Here is an 18,011-nt window from a genome sequence, read left to right on the forward strand (position 1 = left end):
TAATATATACAAGGCCAAAAGAATGACCATCCTTTGTATCAAGCTAGCTTCAAGCAGTAGCATTTTCACAGACCACAAACTTCCCTGGATCAATGGTAATGCTCTTTGTGCAATTATCAGTTTTGTATATCCCAACAAGCCGATCCGCCAGCTCAAACATATTGTTTCTAAGGCTGCACAAGACATACGACATGTTAAATAGAATCCATCGCAACAAATCCAGACCCAGTGATTGCCCTTCACCAAGATCAATCAACTAACCTTATGATTATGAACTGTGCATCCTTGGTTCTATCCTTTACGTAATGTCCCACGATAGAGACATTCTTGAAGTCTGCAATATCACATGAACCACAACCATATAGATAAGTTGGCCAAAACAATGAACATATATAAACTGCTCGAGAGATCATAAGAAGTACCTAAGGCAGCATCAATTTCATCCATTACATAAAGAGGTGTAGGCTTATAATGATGCAGCGCAAAAACAAGAGCTAATGAGCTTAGTGTCTGCATGAAGTAAAAGTACCAATGTCATAGAATTTATATTTACAATAACTGAAGTCAGAGAACAATGAGTCAACAATATCCAGTACCTTTTCACCGCCAGACAAGTTTGCAATATTCTTCCAACTCTTCTTTGGTGGTCTCACGCTGAAAACAACACCTTCAGAAAAAGGATCCAGAGAGTCCACTAGCTCAAGCTCTGCATCGCCTCCCAGTGTAATCATCTATTTGCATATGGCAAAAGTTGGAAAACAGATGTGAGAACAAAATATAGATAGAACTGTGACAATCAACAAGGGTCTCATCCCAGTGAAACTACATGTTCTATATAATATTGCAGAGTCAATTAAAAAGCAGAAAGATGAAACCCATAGAATATTTGAGACAGAGAGCTACTAGCTGACAAACCTGATACATTTCCTTCAACTTTAAAGATATAGCATTAAATCCTGCCATGAACTCATCCAACCTACAAAATGCAAATATTCAGTCGTTCGAAGTTAAAACTTTAAAGATCAGCACACACATAAAAACAGAAAGGTAGCATGCCTCTTCTTTCTAAATTCATCATATTGCCTCTTTATGTCATCACGCTGTTGAGTGACCCTATTAAGATCCTCAACTCGTTCATTGTATAATGACACCTTTCTCCGATACCTATTAGACTCAAGCAGTTAGAAAAGCTCAGATACATGATCAAATCAGCAAATATAATACAGTGAAGGGAAGACATACTCTGCCACCGAATCGAGATTTGGAGTCATCTCTTTCAATTGTGCTTCCAGAAGTGCCACCATTTCAAGGCCCTTTTTAAGGTCACAATGGCTATTAAGAATTTCATCGGCCAGAGTTGCTTGAAGCTTTTCTGTGTCCAATAAATCTTTCTGAATTCTGCAAAGATGGTTCAATGTTAAAATGGATATATGTTGTCTAATGTAATACTTTAAACAAGGACTTCTTAATTTCACGTACTGTTCCATATGTTTCACAAGAGCAGTTTGCAAGTCATCAAGCTTTTTATTGTAATGCTTTCCCTTCAGTTCCTGCTCCTTGCACGTCTTCTTTTTTTCTTGTAATTGAAAGACAGCATTTCCCTGTGTACCAAGTTAATTTTCTCAAAATAAATAAATTGCAAAAATCTGAAATGCCATATTTGGGACAATGCAATAAAAATAATGATCAATCATATGATATGGTAAACAGAACGTGGGCAATTGCAAATCCAGCTAAAAATCCTATGATCGTGCTTATTGAATTGCACATCACATTTAAGCAAGATTTATGGCTAGATTCCACTAGTGGATTTTCACAATGGTGTTCACTTCAGTACAGTAGAAAGAACCAGAAGGGTATGCATTTCGTGTCATATTACCTCTGACGCCCTCAATTCATACACAGTCTTCTTCATGTTGTCATAGTCAGATTTTGCTTTATCTAATAGATCTGCATGAGAATCAATCAGCTGCAAAAGATAGAGAAATTCATAGAGCTGTAAGACACTTTTTACAATAACTGACCAGGTTGCATAAGAACAAAGTAATGAAAAATGTAAACCTTCTGTGTTTGCTCGTATTTCTCTTTAACGTCAAATGCCTTCTTTTCAATTTCTTGGAATTTGCCAGACAAATTTTCCTTCTCCATACCAAGTCGTTCTATCTCATTCTTGGATTCCTCGATCACATTGGTCAACTTCTTAATAGTTTTCTGACCAGTCTCAATTTGGACTTTGCGGCGGTTAACCTCGGTGTTATTTTTGTCAATATCCTAACAATTAAGTAGCACTAGTTAGAAAACATACACCTTTCGGTGGTGCAGGTATTTCTTCGTGATGCATATACTTACAGATTGAATGTCTTTCACTTTTGACTTCTGTGCTTTTAACCTCTCACCTCCAGCATTTTCTATGTTACTCTGAAGTTTCATTGCCTACAACCACACAACCAGGAACTAGTCATTCAACCCAAAACAAAGTTATATGTACTTGGTATGTAAATATGCATGTATATAAATGCATGCATACATGTATAACACTCACTGACAAGATTACAGAAAAAACACAAATTAAGGTTCCAAAGTATGACTAAACTTTCTTTTCAATCCGAGGACATAAGTGAGTTGGTACTTGCAGGTATGGAAGTGATAAGAGTTCCACACCTTATCTTTTAGCTGTTGGGACCCTTGTATAAGTTTCTGAATCTCCTTCTCTTCAGCAGCAATATGATTCTTGAGTTCCTCTAACTTATCAAGCTCATCCTTTTTTGGCAGTGAAGCAGCCTCCAAGGAACCGATTTGCTTTTGAAGATACCCATATTGTGAAATAAGGCTGTCAATCTGTTCAAAAAGAAAACTTATTATAACAAAATTCAATTCAGATATGCACATGCTTAAACAAGCTGCTCTAGCATTTACCTCTTTCTGACTTTTGGCTAAGTCCATCTCCAAGCGAGCAACTGCCTTTTCAGAAGCTTGATATCTCCTTACTGCATCAGCTATTTTCTGACGCAAAGTATTTAATGAACAAACCAAGGCTTCAAGCTCCTTTTCAGCAATCATAACAGCTTCGCCTGACACACTGGTGGCACGAATAGACGTTCCCATCTTACCACCACGTGGCTTACCTCCCCCGCCACTCATAGTCCCAGATGTTTCAAACAGTGCCCCATCAAGTGTTACCACACGTGAAAAACCATGATTCCCTCCATATGCAATTCGTGTTGCCTGATATTTGAGAGGGGCATTTAATAAATTTCTGGACTAAGATATACTTTAAACAACGTAAGGTGACATACATGATTGCTAGTTCTAGTTGTGAGTATCATTACAAAAGCTGACATATACCTGGTCAAGATCTTTAGCTACCACAGTGTCTCGCAATACTGCATAAAAAGCAAGTTTCACACTCTCATCCTGCACCCTAACTAAATCAAAAAGGCGTGGAACTCCTTCTGGAGTGCGTATCTTCTCCTTCAACTTTGGTAAGAAATGGGCTTGCTTTTCCTGAGATATTAAAGTCAGAGTCTTATTACACCAAATAAACACCATGCAATGCATTCCCCGCACTAGTAAAAAAGTCGCTACAAACACATAATCCCCATTCATTAGAAGCATATACTCACAAGTCACACCCATGTATAAATTTAAAATAACAGTAGCTTTGAAATGAATGAAACCAGCCAACGTCCATTATCTTGAAATCTAACACTGGTATCATCTTCATTAAGTGTCAATTCAACCTGCCACAGTTCAAAGTCTACACGTATTCACTTTTTTTTTCCTAAACTTGTGTCTTTGAAAGTTATAAAACATTAGTTTATAAAATTTAAACAAAATTGACCTCAATTCGATATTAATGCCCTAACCACCTCCCGAAAAACAATTGTTTAGGTGATGAAATCAAGAATTAATTTCAATTTACCCCCCTAAACTTTACACCCAAAATCAGTTCACCCCTTAGATTTTTATTTTAATCAATTCACCAACTATACTTTTAAATGACATCAAAAAAGGACAAAATTCAAATTTTTATATGAATTATATCGATAATTATGCTACGAGACTTAATTTTAAACCTTCAGTGTTGTTGTAAAATTATCAGGAATTTTTTTTAGCTTGCATATATGATTTGAAGCCATATTTTGATAGGTTTTGATCAGATTTTAACTAAGAAAATTTGAATTATATCCCTTTGATGTCATTTGAAAGTATGTGAGGTTAACTGATTAAAATAAAGGAGTGAACTGATTTTGGGTGTTAAATTTAAGAGGGTAAACTGAAATTAATTGTTAAATCAAACATAAATGTTACAATTAAGGTTCTGCATGACACGAGATGGAAGAATACCAAAATCATGCAAGTCACGACTCCAAGGTTCTCTCTACGGAGTAGCTCTACACATGATTGTGCTGCACTAGTTGTTTCCACCACAATATAATCAAGTCCGGCACAAGCTGTTGATATGGCAACATCATATTTTGCTGCAAACAGAAGGTCATTACAACACAAAAAAAAAAAAAAAACTCAATTCCCAGCATAAAGAGGTACTTGTAGTAAGTCCTTCCAGCACACACAAGTTTCTAACAATTAACCGTGTCCCTTGATGCAAAGAATACTAACCATCAATTGCACCTAAATCACCCAGCCGCCCATATATGCCTGGTATCCGGTTGGAATCCTTCGCATGTAAAATTGCTTTTAAAACTGTTCCTTGACTCTTTTCAGAATCCAAAACAGACTTGAGTTCCGAGACCTTTTGTCTTGCAGCTTGTTCACTAGGAATCAGGCTGTCCTGTTCTCTGATGTATTCCTGCAAAAGTCTATATGTTATCACCTCATCCCTTGATATGCAACACAATGAATAAAATAGAATCAAGAGAAAGTTTAGTGTACAGACTTGTTCCTCTCTGCAAGCTTCCATTGCTTCCTGCTTCCTCGTTTCTAATTCGCTTTGAATCCTTGCAATGCCTGCCGTTTTTGTTTCTATCCTTCCCGATATGTCATCCATCTGCTTACGAGCATCTTCAAAAGCTGCACGACCAGCTTCATGCTGCATGTTTAACAAAATTCTTTAGCAATATATTTCAATACTCAAACTAATGATTATGCAGCAATACAAAGAAATCCAAGTTTTCAGTCACATTTCTGATACTATAATACAATCTGAAGAAGAACCGTGATGAACCATATTTAGAGCAGTAGTGTCACCATATATCCATGGTTTACTCACGCACAAAGAATAAAAGAAATGCGTCAAATAACAAAGTCACCTTTTCATCCAAAAGCTTTTGTTCGGTACATCTAACTTCGAGTTTCCCCTTGTGCTCAATCAGTTGCTTTTCCCATGGTTCTAATTCAGCACGAACTTTTGTAAGCTCAGAGCGATACTTTTCAGTTTCCACTGCTTGCAAAAAGAGGGAAAAGAGGAAAGCATATGAAGCATTAGAAACTTAGTTACACGGTTGCATCAGTGATATGAAGAGCATATACCAAAGACGAAAAGTGACGAATAAAAACCACCTTTTGAACTCTCTAAAATTTCCTCTAAGACTTTTTCTTCATCCAACAATCGTTTTTGCAGTTGTGGAATACTCTCTTCAAGCTTTGGGATCAGATTTTTTGACTCCTCACACTCCTTCTCTGTGTCAGCAATCTTTAACGAGTCCTGCAGTTGAAAAAAAAAGGTAAGAATTATATCTGTATCTTTCGACTAAACAATGCGGCCCTCTCTCTCTCTCTCTCTCTCTCTCTCTCTCTCTCTCCCTCCCACCTCCCCTACCTTCTGAAGTTTATCTTTGAGTTTCTTGATCTTCATCTTCTTATGCTTCAGATCTTCCCTATACTTTAGATCCTCCCTTTCAAACTCCTTAAATTCTTCATTACTGCTTCTGAGAGCATTATCAAGTTCCTAATTCAATGAAACAACAACTCATAACTGGTCATATAATGATAATGATGTGATATCATGCATGGATGCACTTGACATAACTTCCACCAAGCGAGAAATCCAGATATCTTTTATAGGCTTGGTTTCTGACAACAAAAAAGGCATGTATAATTGTAAAAACCAAACCTCTTGTTGTTTCATATGTTTACTGTATACAGATTCAATCTCCTTCAGTGCATTATTACCCTCCTGGATCTTCTCCCTGAAAAGTAATTAAGCACATAAATAAAAGGAAGTTTAGTATCAACTATACTATCAAGATGACTAACCTTTCAGTCTTTAGATTTTCTTCTAAGCTAGTTATATTCTCTTGCAGACCAGCCAATTTTGAAGTGGTATCTTCATGAGCCAATTTTGTGGCTTTCTCTTGCCATTTCAGAAGTGACAACTCTTTCAGCATATAGGCTTCCGCCTCATTTTTCACATCCTGTTGAATGACATGTCAGCAAAAAGTGAATGAATTATATCACAAGATAGGATATCAATCCAGCACATACATACCTCCAAGGAATCTCTTTCTTTCTCAGCCAGCTTGACCATTTGCACAACACCAGATCGTTTATCATTAAGGGATTCTAGCCTATGATATAAACGAACACAACATGAATGGTTAGAAAGATGAGAATTCTGCAGCAGCTAAAGAATATTAATCTTTCTGCTGAATATCTTGGCAAAAAGTGGGAGAAAGTGCTCGTATCGGTAACCCTAAGTTTGTAAAGACACAATATTATGTGAAACAATAAACATAATTATTTTCGAGTGTTCATATAAGAGTTCAATAACAAGGAATTACATTCACTTCCATCTAAGCTTATGATGCTTATTCAATTGAAAAGCACTAGTAATATCATCTGTTATGTTAAAGAAACATGCATAACAATATTCCCAGTCTTTCACTTTCTAGAAAACTAACAAAAATTAGGCATGCTCTCCAATCCCGCGATTAGATACTAAATGTGTGAGTTAATTCAAAACTGTTTTCAGAAGCAAGGTTAATACATGAATACTATTAAGGAATTAAGAAACGAGCAAAGGTACTCACTCTTTATAAGCTTCATTAATTCTCTCAACATATTTGTCAGTCCCGATAATGTCCTCTAGGTATTCAAGAAAACCTTCATCATGGGATCCTTGAGCTTTTGGCTTCATAAGTGAGATCTGCTCAACTTCACCCTGACAATAATCATAAGTAAACTCTTAGAAGAGCAACCTAGGCAAAACTAATAGAGCAGAATGTCCGATATCAAACCTGAAGAATCAGAAAACGGTTGTTGTCTAGGTCAACTCCTTTCCCTTTCAGCTTCTTGGTAACTTCAGTGAAATTACTTGCACGATCATTAATGTAATACTTGGAGGTGTTATCCCGATATGCTATTCTTGTAATAACAAAATCACTTCCCGGAACAACTTCAAATTCTCCACCATCCTGCAATATTTGCAAATGTAGTTTGGAAAAAATCATCAAATCTTGAAGTCTTAAGGTCCCACCTGATAAAGAAGGGAATAGAGGAGGCAAGCCAAGACTACAACCACCAAATTGACATTACTTTATAATAGATACCAGATTATAACCCATAAAAAAAGTTAGAACAGTAAATTGAATGATGTTTTAACATCATTGACACTGAAATCAAGCATATGAGACTTGTGGAGTACAATTACCAAATCAATGATCTCTTGGAAATAAACGGAAACTCCGGCGCTATCCAGATTCTGATGATTAGTGGAGTTATGTATGAGCTCCGAAACTTTGTTCAGTCGCATCTACACAATTACAGAACATAATCAGGATCCGAAAGAACAAGTAAATACAAAATTCAAAGACAAAAAACAGCTTTAGTTGCTTTCCAAAAGCGGAAACAAACTACATCCATTGCAATATGTAAAATCGAAAGGAACATCGATATACCTGCTTAGCTCGTTTTCCGAATACAAACAGCATCGCATCAATCACATTGCTTTTCCCACTCCCATTCGGTCCAACAACCGCAGAAAAGCTCTGAATACAACAAAAATTCATCAGTAATTCGATGAAGTAACCGAAAACAAGTATAATTAGAACTCAATCAATCCCATACTGTTCAAATTTAACCTCAAATTCCATATTAGGCGGCCTTAAACAAGATACGTAGCTTCAAATTTTACAAAATTAATAAAGTGAAATTGAGCTGGAAAACCCTAACCTTGTGGAAAGGACCGACGCGCTGCTCGCCGGCGTAGGACTTGAAGTTCCTCATGACCATTTCCCTGATGAACAGCCTTGCGCCCCTGGAGGAGGCTCCACGAGGCGAGTTGGAGCCGTCGGCCATGGACTCGTCCTCCTGCGGCTCCATCCCCAATTTCACTGAGTCAACTCGCTGGCCTTTCGGCTCTCTAGCTCCGAGATTAGATTGAGAACTGAGAAAAGAAGAAGAGGAAGGAGCGAGATGCTTCTGAGAGTGGAGGAGAAATGAAAGTAAACCGCTAATTTGCTCCGATCTACAATTCTAGTGAACCGCCCATTTATGTTTTTAAAATTTTTATTTATGTTTTCAAACTTTTTTTTATTTTTTATTTTTGTATATATTTTGGGTTTTGAGATAAAGGGGCGTCGTTTCGTTTAGGGGAATATTCTTTCGCGGCGGGAAATTGAAAATTTTGAGTTTTGACCTGCGAGGTTCCCTCTCAACTAGAAATGGGCCCAAGACCATTTTTATACCAGGCCCAATACTAGAATGTTGCAAACACGAGCATTCTTGAGCAACAACGTCCCCGCCTAGAACCATTTGCGATATGAAGCACTCATTTTCGTCTTCCTCAAACCTCACGAATACGAAGTATGAATCAATGAATGCATATATGCAAAGTATATCGCGGTTATGATCCTCATCATTCGAAAGAGAACTTCTATCAATGATACTTGTTATGACAAAATGTATATGTGATCCCACTTTGGTGAGTTGGTCATTTCTCTTGAGACAAAACAACTGGAATTTACTTCATAATTGGAGAACGCTGATCGATTGCAACTGTAATGCGGGAGGATAACTATATCAATGACTAATCTCCTAGTTTATTCTATACAGTCATGTAGCAGATACAAGAGACTTATCATCATTTCTTTTCTATGTTTTATTGTTGATTGAAAACTTCTTAAGGAATGTCACAAATACAAGTAGTGCAGGTTCAAATGGCCCTAAACTGCCATCCGAGTGATCTAAGAATTAAACCTTAAACAAATTTAAGTAAAGTACAAGGAAATGATTATACAGGTCAGTTGCTATCATCCATCGCTTGGTTGTTCACAAACAAACTTTCCCTCCTTTTGGGGAAACCCGAAGATTCTAACGCAGACCCTCTAAATTTCAGCTCTGAAGCTGTTAGAAAATTAGGATCAACAGATGAGGGCCTTGCGTTATGATCAGCTGTACCTGCCCTAAATGAACTTGTTGCTCCTCCACGGTATGGGGGAGGAGAGACATACCTCCTTGATGGACCTCTGAGACCACCACCTCTAATATCCATCATATCAGCATTTCTTGTTGAAGAGTCCACGAAAGGCCTTTCTCCAGAGCTATTTCCACCCAACGGAGCCCCTGGCGTAGCTGAGGTTGAACTAAATGGATCGTCAGGTCCCCATGAAGTGAGTGCTTCTTTCTTCTTAGCAAAAAATTGCCAAGCTCCAAAAAGAAAAAGCACAAAGAAGAATACAGGGCTAGTCCATAGCATTGCACTAAATTCACCTTTATATACAGGAAGGTTCGCGCGATACATTCCCACATACCCTCCACCAAGGCCAAGGACAACGAGCTTTTCACGATCACTAGCAATTAATGGTATCACATTTCTTTTTCCTGCATCGACATCCATGGTCTGATAACTAAGGAAAGACGACCTAATCTCATCAAGACCAGCAGAGAAGATGATCCGAGGAGCACCAATCCTGACATAATGCTGGGATGATACATTATACACAAAAACTTTCTCTTCGCTAACAATAAGCAAACACCCCTTTATGGCCTGAAATGCAAGAGGCTCATCCATTTCAAACTTCTTCTTGGACCTAACTCTGCACTTGAAGTTCACCACATCCCCCAACAACAGCACATGAATCAGCTCACCCTCCGATGTAAAACCATACGCTTTAGACCTCTCCGTCGCATCGAAAACATAGTACCTAGACAGCGAGTGATTCAGCCCCTCACATTCCGACTCCCTAATCTTCATGGTCCTCAAGTCCAGCGACCCTGCGCCCGTCTCCGTCAAAAACAGAAGCCGCTGCTTCAAGAACGCAAGCGGCCTACTCGACGGCATAGTGGAGCCATGAACTGTCCCATTCTCCTTATAAACCGTAATCTTCCCACTCACATCACTGGCCAGTATGTAACTCATCCTCCCAGCATGATGCACCTCCAAAATAGTAACCGGCAGCGCGTCCTCACCAGTATGAAACTTCCCAACACTCTCCATCATAACCGAACTCCACTCCTCTCCACTCATCCCCTCCCAAACCTTATGCATCAAAATCTCCCCATTATTATGCCCTGTCACAACAAAGCTCTCGTTCTTGGAAATCGACAAGAACGAAGCCATCGCCATTATCGGCGACGCCGTCATTGTATCAAACTCCACCACCACATCCCCATTCTTCAAAAACACATAAACCCTCCCTCTCTCATCCCCGACCGCAACGTACTTAGAGCCCCCCTCGCTGTCCCGAAATGGCAACACGTGGATACAAGTGGCCTGGGAGTCCAATTTCACAGCCGAAACAAACTGAAACCTGTCCGACCAAAACGGACTGTACTTCGTCACCGAAACCGCCCTAGTAGCCTTGTCGATTTCACCATCCTGCCCCACTTTTTCACCGCCGTGTTTCACTTTCTCCTCCAGAGGCGAAATTAACCCCTCCACAGCTTTCGGTTCCGACAGCTTGAGTTCTAATCTCGCGACTATTTCGGAGAGGTTTCTAACGACCTCCTCCAGCCGATGCAGCAACACCTCGTGTTGCTCACTGGGCTCGGGTCCGGGTTCGGACTCGGAAATGACTAAAAGGGTGGGAGATGAGAAAACGAAGAGAAAGGAGAGGAGGATGAGCTTGCCTTTTACTGTGATTGCTGCCATGGTTTTGATGGAGCTTGGAATTTGTTCATTCAGCTCTGAGCCATTTGCTGCGGGATCTGGCGACGTGGCTGGATCTGGAATCGGAGGACGGTTTTTGGATCGGGTTAGATTTGAAAGGGAGCGGTCGTGCGGGTCGGTCAGTCAGATGAGACCTGTGAGCTTGCTTTTGACTTGGGTTTAGATTTTTAGAATTTCCCATTTTATTGAGAGAATTTCCAATTTTAGTGTAGGAGAGTAATAAAAAAGAAGGAAAGATTCGGGGTGTACTATTTTATAGGCTGCTCATTGTCCTATTACAGTTCGACACGTAGCAGTATCGGCGGCTGCGGCATTGATTGGTTGATCAGGGCATTTTTGAGATAATATCATGTAAGAACAAAATTTATGCATAAAGTATGGTGGCAACGTTACTGTTATTTTGGTCACGTATCTTTAAAAAAATATTATTGAAATTATCTTAATAAAAAGTTTCAACATAAGTTCTCGTACCTTTGTAGTAATGTTAAAATAGTACACAAACTCATAATTCCCTATTAATGTGACGTCGAAGACCATTTTCTATTACAAAGCCTTTTTTTTGTCACGTGTCGTTCTCGTGCTCTTAGAAAAAGTAATTACTGAAATGGCATTAATGTTATTGAAAGCGAAAGTTCTGTTGCAACTGAAATGAGACTTTTTCACATCTCAATTTTTTGTCTTCTTTTCTAGTTTTGAGATTCGAAACCAAATTGTGGCTCCCAATCTTTGAGAGAAAGATTTTAGAAACTAGTTTTGATTAGAAATCACAACTAGAATCAATGATAGTGGTGATTAATACCTTTGTTTAGGAACCGACCTCAATGCTCTACATTTTCATCTTCTTCGCTTGCCTCGATCTTCTCCATTCTCTTCTTCCCGCATGACTCACTTATCACCAACAATACCGCCTTCGCCACCAAACTCCGTTTTTGTTCAACCTCATCGTTGGTGATGATCACTTACTACTTGAAGAGCGAGAGAGGTCGGCGTCAGACCGTCTTTCCTATAAGAGCTCGAACTTAAAATTGACACATACTAGTCTTGACAAAAAATGGAAGATTCGAGGATGAGACAACACTTTGAGGAAAAATGGTCTCCGATGACACGTTGATAAAAAAAATTGAGTTTAGGTACTACACTTGTAATTTTTCAAGTTTGGATATTATTTTGACCGTGGCACAAGAGTTTGTAGACTGATACTGAAACTTTTTGTTAAAGTAATTTCAGTATTTACTTTTTCTTTAAACGTACACGAGCGACGCATGACCAACATGACGGCAATGTGAAGGAAAACGGTCGTATGCGTCACATTGATAGCAAAATCTGAGTTTGGGTACCACATTAGTAGTTTTATGAGTCTAGATATTACATTAACTTTGTCACTATATTTTAGGAGCTGATGCATAAATTTTTCCATCATGCATTCAATTTTTTTAGTCGAATATCATGCATTCATGCGTTTACATTTTCACCTCTGTCAAGAGCAAGAGACTTCTAATTTGCTATATAAACGTTGATGTAATTTGGGTATTTTTTTTAAAAGAAATGTTTAGATATAGTTCGCATATTTTTCAAGATAGTAGCAGTTTACTTGCTACGAACACGTTATGTATAGTTTGAATATTTTTCAGTAATGACGGTCCGTTTTGCTATGTAAACATTATTTCGCCTATCTTTTTTCATAGTTGTATGATGATTTGGTAAGAAAGAGAAAAAGACATTGTGGTTGAATTATATAACTAGTGATTGAAAATAAATGCATGATAATGAACTTCTACTTTTAGGAAATCTCGGTCATGAATTGATTCTATAAAGGAGTTTAATGGATTTCATAGAAATCGGTGATCAGTTTTTAAACATCAACTCTGTGGATGCATAAGTAATAGACTAGGCATCACCAACAACTTCATCATCTGCAATCTGCATTGAGAATGTTGCTGGTTAAATAGTCAAGTTATTACATGGAAACAAGGTTCTTCGTTTGCCTCGACTGAACTCTTCCCAATTTGAATGAAGCTAATGCTGACTGAATCGTTCTATCAACCGTGCCTGTTCTTTTCATTTGAACAGACTCCCTGCGAATTGTTTGATCAACAGATTCGGTGTCAATTGTATGATCGACGGATATGGTTTGAATCGTTTCATCAATGACCGTCTCCTTACTGCAGCGCTTTGAGTGCAAGGAACTTTGCCTCAGTATCTCAAAAAATGAAGTATCAGTCTTTGCAGCAGCTTCAGGTGGAAATTTCTCTTTACGACTCTTCATTTGGGAACTACTGAACTTTGATGTAGTTCTTGCTGGAGTAGCATCTCCCTGATACTGCAGATCATTATAGGCAACACAAGTAAAAGGTTATGGTTTGGCATTTGATAATACTGACTACAGAACTAGCCAACTAGGTAACTAGGTACAACTTTGTTTGATGTAGGCGTAAAGCTTCTTATGAGCTTCAATTCTCGATTAGAGCTTACCATATCTGATGAATCCTCTGACACTGACGTTGTGCTCATGCTATTGCTGTCGTCTCTTCCAAAGATAAAAGAGCAGCGAGCTGTGCTTAATCCACGCTTACGAGAAGAAGGCAGGGAATGATTTGATTCCCGTATGAATGATGACTGCAAGATTACGATAAACAGAGTTATAACCAATAGCATCTTGCAAAACCTTCACAAATTCAAAAAATTATAATGCTCGACTAATATTAAAATCCACTAACAATGTCCCATCTCAATGTTTCGTGAATTTATACTAGAAATAGAATGAAACTAATTGTCCTAAAGGCAACTTTGACATGAAGAAAACAAACTATGGGTCATATGTTATTAGGGTGCTTGCGAACATTCAAATCACAAATGTCAGATGTGGAGACAAATTTAAATTTAAAAGCCAGCAAATGATTTACCTTTGGTTTAATCCCATTTCCTCCCTTGAGCTGCATACTAGAAACAGCTGCATAATAAATATAAAAAAGAAAAACATCAATGAAACATCTAAAAAGAAATTTACAAACTTTAGGACATCACTTTCACACTGGTAAAATATCCCACTTAATCTTACCAGGTGTTTTGCCCTTCTTAGTGTCGGGCACAATATTCAGCTTCTTTATACGACCAAAAACTTCGCTACAACTTTCATCCTCAGCTGGTGACAAGAAAGTTGCCTGCTCTTCCTGAAACAAGTCGGGATGTTCTTGTAAGCTAAAAGAGTCTTTGAAACAAATAACTTCAGACATACAGTTACGCAAAACCTAAAGAGTTTTCATATGGTTTGAACAGGAAAAAGAATTTCAATCAAAAGAAGACGTAATAAAGTGCTAAAAACTCACAGCTTTCTCGAACGAGCACGGTTTAGCTGGCATCTTTTCTGGTTCATCACCATCTTCATCATCGTCAACATCATCATCATCATCATCTGATGACAAGTATACATCATTATCGGTAAACATTTGAGACATCATCTGCTTCGCTATTCTTAAATTCATTTGGACCGAGACTTTTTTTGGTGAACCAGAGGCAGAATCGTTGCCTAGTATATCTGCAGCTTCATCATAAGACTCCTGATCTTCCTCATCTTCTGCATGTTTCTCTTCAAAAGACATTGTGTCTCTTAGTTTGGAACCAAACATCAATTTCTGCATAATCTTTTCTGTTCCAGAAGCATCTTGTTGCTCAAGCCATTTTTGATGGAGTTCATTCCGCCTTTCACCATCAATTGGCTTTTCTTCATATCCAGTTGCTATCATATCATTAAGTTCCTCCATATCTTCATCAGCCTCATCTTCTTCTTTATCCGGGAACAGAAACTGGTCATGATCACCATCATCTTCTTCCTCAGCCTCATCGTCAACAAAAGCTTTGACAGGATCACGAATTGGAGATGAAGATATATCAGCAAATCCAGACAAATGAGGGTTGACATTCTCTTTCTCATTGTACTCCTCATCGGAAGATCTATAGAGATATAGGTGTCTTTGTCAACTTCATCAGCAGGAGTTACAGATAAACAGTGCATGAAGACAAACATAATAAAGTACTTACACATCATCAGGGGGAGCAGAATCAAGGTTTAACTTTAAGTCGATTGCAAGTTTGGACGGTGCAAAAAGCTCCTCCAAAGGACTACTGGGCATATCATTCTCATCTCTAGAGCCAATTGTCTGGGAATCAGAAAACAAATCCTACAACAATGCATGAGATGAAATAGTTAGCTTCAAATATACAATCTGTTTCAACAATGATACGTCTCAAACAATTGAGATGTTGAAGAACCTGAGTATCATCAATAGGAGCTCGAAATGCATGCTTTGATACCTCATCAACATCCTGAAATTCAACACAATCAAAATTAATTGGTTTATCTCAATGTAATGCAAGAAACTATTTTCCCCAGCAAAATGAAGATAATAAAGAATGGGCACTAATAGCATTCCATGGATACTTCTGGTGCTAGTTAAGCTCAAGAAAAAAGAGGCATGTAACATGTATTATCTTAGAAGAGATTAGCAATGATGATGAAAACATTCTATGAAGTGTACACTCAAGTGAAAAACTTCCCAACTCTGAAAGCTCTCTTTGCATAGCACGCTACAGCAGTTGTTTTAGTTCAAAATGCACTCTATTTTAGCTTTACACAGTTATGATCAACCATAGCTCACAGAATATCCAATGCATCACATGATGCACTCATTTATGGATGAAAAACTCTTCAAGCATTGTACTTCTTCCTTTTCTAAACAACCTTTATATATATCCATCAGAAAACACCCAAATTATTGCAACTTTGGACTAAGCAACAAACTTATCGGAGAAAAAAAAACATGTCTTCCTTTTTACCATCTGGAAAGAAACATCTTTGTTGCCGAAATGATCTATGTGATCATTAGACGCATCCATGCACTCCACATCTGTTCCACTCCCTTTTTCAGTATGGCATGAAATTGGCTTCTCAGTTACTGCTCTCAATACTTCACTACCTCCTGCACAATCCATAGGAGCACCTTCTGAACTGATCTCCTCCATAATCCGTCCAGAAGATCCATTGTCATCAACAAAAGAATTCATACCCATAGACCTGCATAGAATAATATTGCATTGTTTTAATTACAAGTCAATTCAACAAACAGAAAGACCAAAATTACTTCCTAATCTAACAAAAGAATGCCCACTTCTTCGAAACCTCCAGTTTTCTTCGCCGAATCTTCTCCAGAATAGACGAGATGGGCTTCTGAACAATCGGCACAGGTTTAAACGCTGCCTCTCTTGTTTCTGACCAAAGGAAAATGCAATGTATTAGTAAACATTATTGAATTTACATAGTTCCATCAACTCAATTATGCACATCCTTCCTTATGTTCCAGAATAAGTTCATACCTCGTAAAAGCCTCTGAGTTTCGGCATGAAGCTCCTTCAAATGCTCCTGTCTTTCCTACAAGGTTCAAAACCAATCAACATAAGCGAAAAGCACACAATGTAAAATTCTCACTTCTTAGACCTCTACTCACCTTCTCAACCCTCCTTTTGCTCTTCGGAATAGCATCTTTAGATTTCGTACCATCACCAACACTCTTAGCTCTCTTGCTCTTCTTCTCCTCCTCCTCCTCACCGCCATCGGAGCTCCGCCTCTTCTTCTCCGGCTCGTCCCTCATTTCCTTACTTTCTTCTACCATCTCTTCGCCTTTTTCACCGAGCTCCTCACCCGCCGACTCAAAATCCAAGGCCCTCTTAGCTCCGGAGGCATCTCCTCCGCCACACGAACCATCAACACCAGAATCCATTTCCAAACCAGATCCCTTCTCACCTTCACCGTCAAAATCAAGACCAGGAATATCCATCTCATCTTCATCGCCGAAACCCTCAGATCCAATCCCAGACTTCAATTGCACGCTCGATTCCTCCCAATCGCGGCCTTGGAATTCTCCGCCGCTCTCTGGGGGATCGAGGACTGGATCTGGAGAAACCCTAACCCCTTTCTTCAAGCGCTTCAGCTTCCTTCCACGGACCGGAGGAGGAGGGGAAGCCTCTTCCGAGTTCGGCGGGAGGTCAAAGTCGTCGTCGTCAAACTCCATCTCTACGCTTTCAATTTCTCTCTGTGAGAAAAAGGCTAGGGTTTCAATTAGACTACGGAGGAGCTTTTGGGGCGGATCTGAAGAAGGTCACTGTTAAGTTCAATTTAAGCGGCAAATATTTCAAAATCGCTATTTTGTGCCGCCAAATCAAAAAGTTGATGAAAATGCGCCGGAGAATCTGGACCGTTGATTACGGAAATGGCCTACCATGTGAGATTCATAGTGGGAACCCCCATAGAATAGCGTACCCACCCTCTGTGTTGCACAGGGGTAAAATTGTCTTTTACACTAAACACTCGATTTTTTCCGGGACTAATCAGACGATATTTTAAGATATTTGTAAGGAAACGTCGGGAACCGCCTTGTAAATGGTCTAATTAGCCGTTAATTGGGTCCGGAAAATACAATTATACCCCTATGAGTCAGTTTTGTTAAAAAACAGAATATGCGCTACAACAAACGGCTTCCTTGTGGGTTGGGCCAGGACGCCAGGTTTGTTTGTGAAAGGTTCGGGTTGGCAGGTGGCGTCTCCTTCTTCCTGCACGTTAGGACTCACTTGGTGATTTCTGTTCTGGTCGAATTTGATAGTTTAATTGATTTGAGGCTGGTCGAATTAGGTTGGTTTTGGCGATATCCAGTTATGATCGTCTTTCTTGCATGCGAGAGAATGTCTGGGTTTCTCTTGTGCATGAAATTGTGAGGACAAGCAAAGAAAGCTCAACAATGTTTGTGGTAATTGTAACTGTACTTGAAACCATACAGGTAGCTCAGTATGGATTATGGAATTAAGAAAGAGTGGACCAATGAAAAGGTATGATATTTTTTAATGCGGCTAATCGGGTGATGATTAGATCTGCTTAATCAATTTGTTGCAAATT

The 18,011-nt window shown here is 38.8% G+C and overlaps 3 protein-coding genes across 3 annotated transcripts; all 3 read right to left on the reverse strand.

Moving 5' to 3' along the window:
* Position 1: 1 nt before the first annotated feature.
* Positions 2–8,437, reverse strand: LOC126782587 (structural maintenance of chromosomes protein 4). The gene is made up of 28 exons (XM_050507861.1): positions 8,131–8,437; positions 7,857–7,946; positions 7,610–7,711; positions 7,197–7,373; positions 6,990–7,120; positions 6,449–6,527; positions 6,217–6,374; positions 6,074–6,149; positions 5,780–5,908; positions 5,521–5,665; positions 5,271–5,401; positions 4,898–5,050; positions 4,621–4,810; positions 4,348–4,481; positions 3,346–3,504; positions 2,917–3,225; positions 2,662–2,838; positions 2,350–2,433; positions 2,062–2,271; positions 1,880–1,969; positions 1,480–1,601; positions 1,243–1,398; positions 1,057–1,164; positions 916–976; positions 597–731; positions 423–510; positions 262–334; positions 2–173 (listed from the first exon to the last, which is right to left on the reverse strand). The coding sequence occupies exons 1-28, from the start codon at positions 8,278–8,280 to the stop codon at positions 50–52; spliced, it is 3,741 nt and encodes a 1,246-aa protein (XP_050363818.1). The 5' UTR covers positions 8,281–8,437; the 3' UTR covers positions 2–49.
* A 597-nt stretch (positions 8,438–9,034) lies between these two features.
* LOC126782588 (uncharacterized membrane protein At1g75140) lies at positions 9,035–11,221 on the reverse strand. The gene has a single exon (XM_050507862.1). The coding sequence runs from the start codon at positions 11,048–11,050 to the stop codon at positions 9,200–9,202; it is 1,851 nt and encodes a 616-aa protein (XP_050363819.1). The 5' UTR covers positions 11,051–11,221; the 3' UTR covers positions 9,035–9,199.
* A 1,754-nt stretch (positions 11,222–12,975) lies between these two features.
* LOC126783448 (uncharacterized) lies at positions 12,976–17,185 on the reverse strand. The gene is made up of 11 exons (XM_050508918.1): positions 16,570–17,185; positions 16,439–16,493; positions 16,234–16,333; positions 15,902–16,139; positions 15,338–15,391; positions 15,107–15,246; positions 14,395–15,019; positions 14,127–14,238; positions 13,972–14,018; positions 13,541–13,684; positions 12,976–13,388 (listed from the first exon to the last, which is right to left on the reverse strand). Exons 1-11 carry the CDS (start codon positions 17,131–17,133, stop codon positions 13,026–13,028), a joined length of 2,442 nt encoding a protein of 813 aa, XP_050364875.1. The 5' UTR covers positions 17,134–17,185; the 3' UTR covers positions 12,976–13,025.
* Positions 17,186–18,011: the final 826 nt, after the last annotated feature.

This window comes from Argentina anserina, chromosome 2 (genome assembly GCF_933775445.1).
Source record: "Argentina anserina chromosome 2, drPotAnse1.1, whole genome shotgun sequence".
Lineage (NCBI taxonomy): Eukaryota > Viridiplantae > Streptophyta > Magnoliopsida > Rosales > Rosaceae > Argentina > Argentina anserina.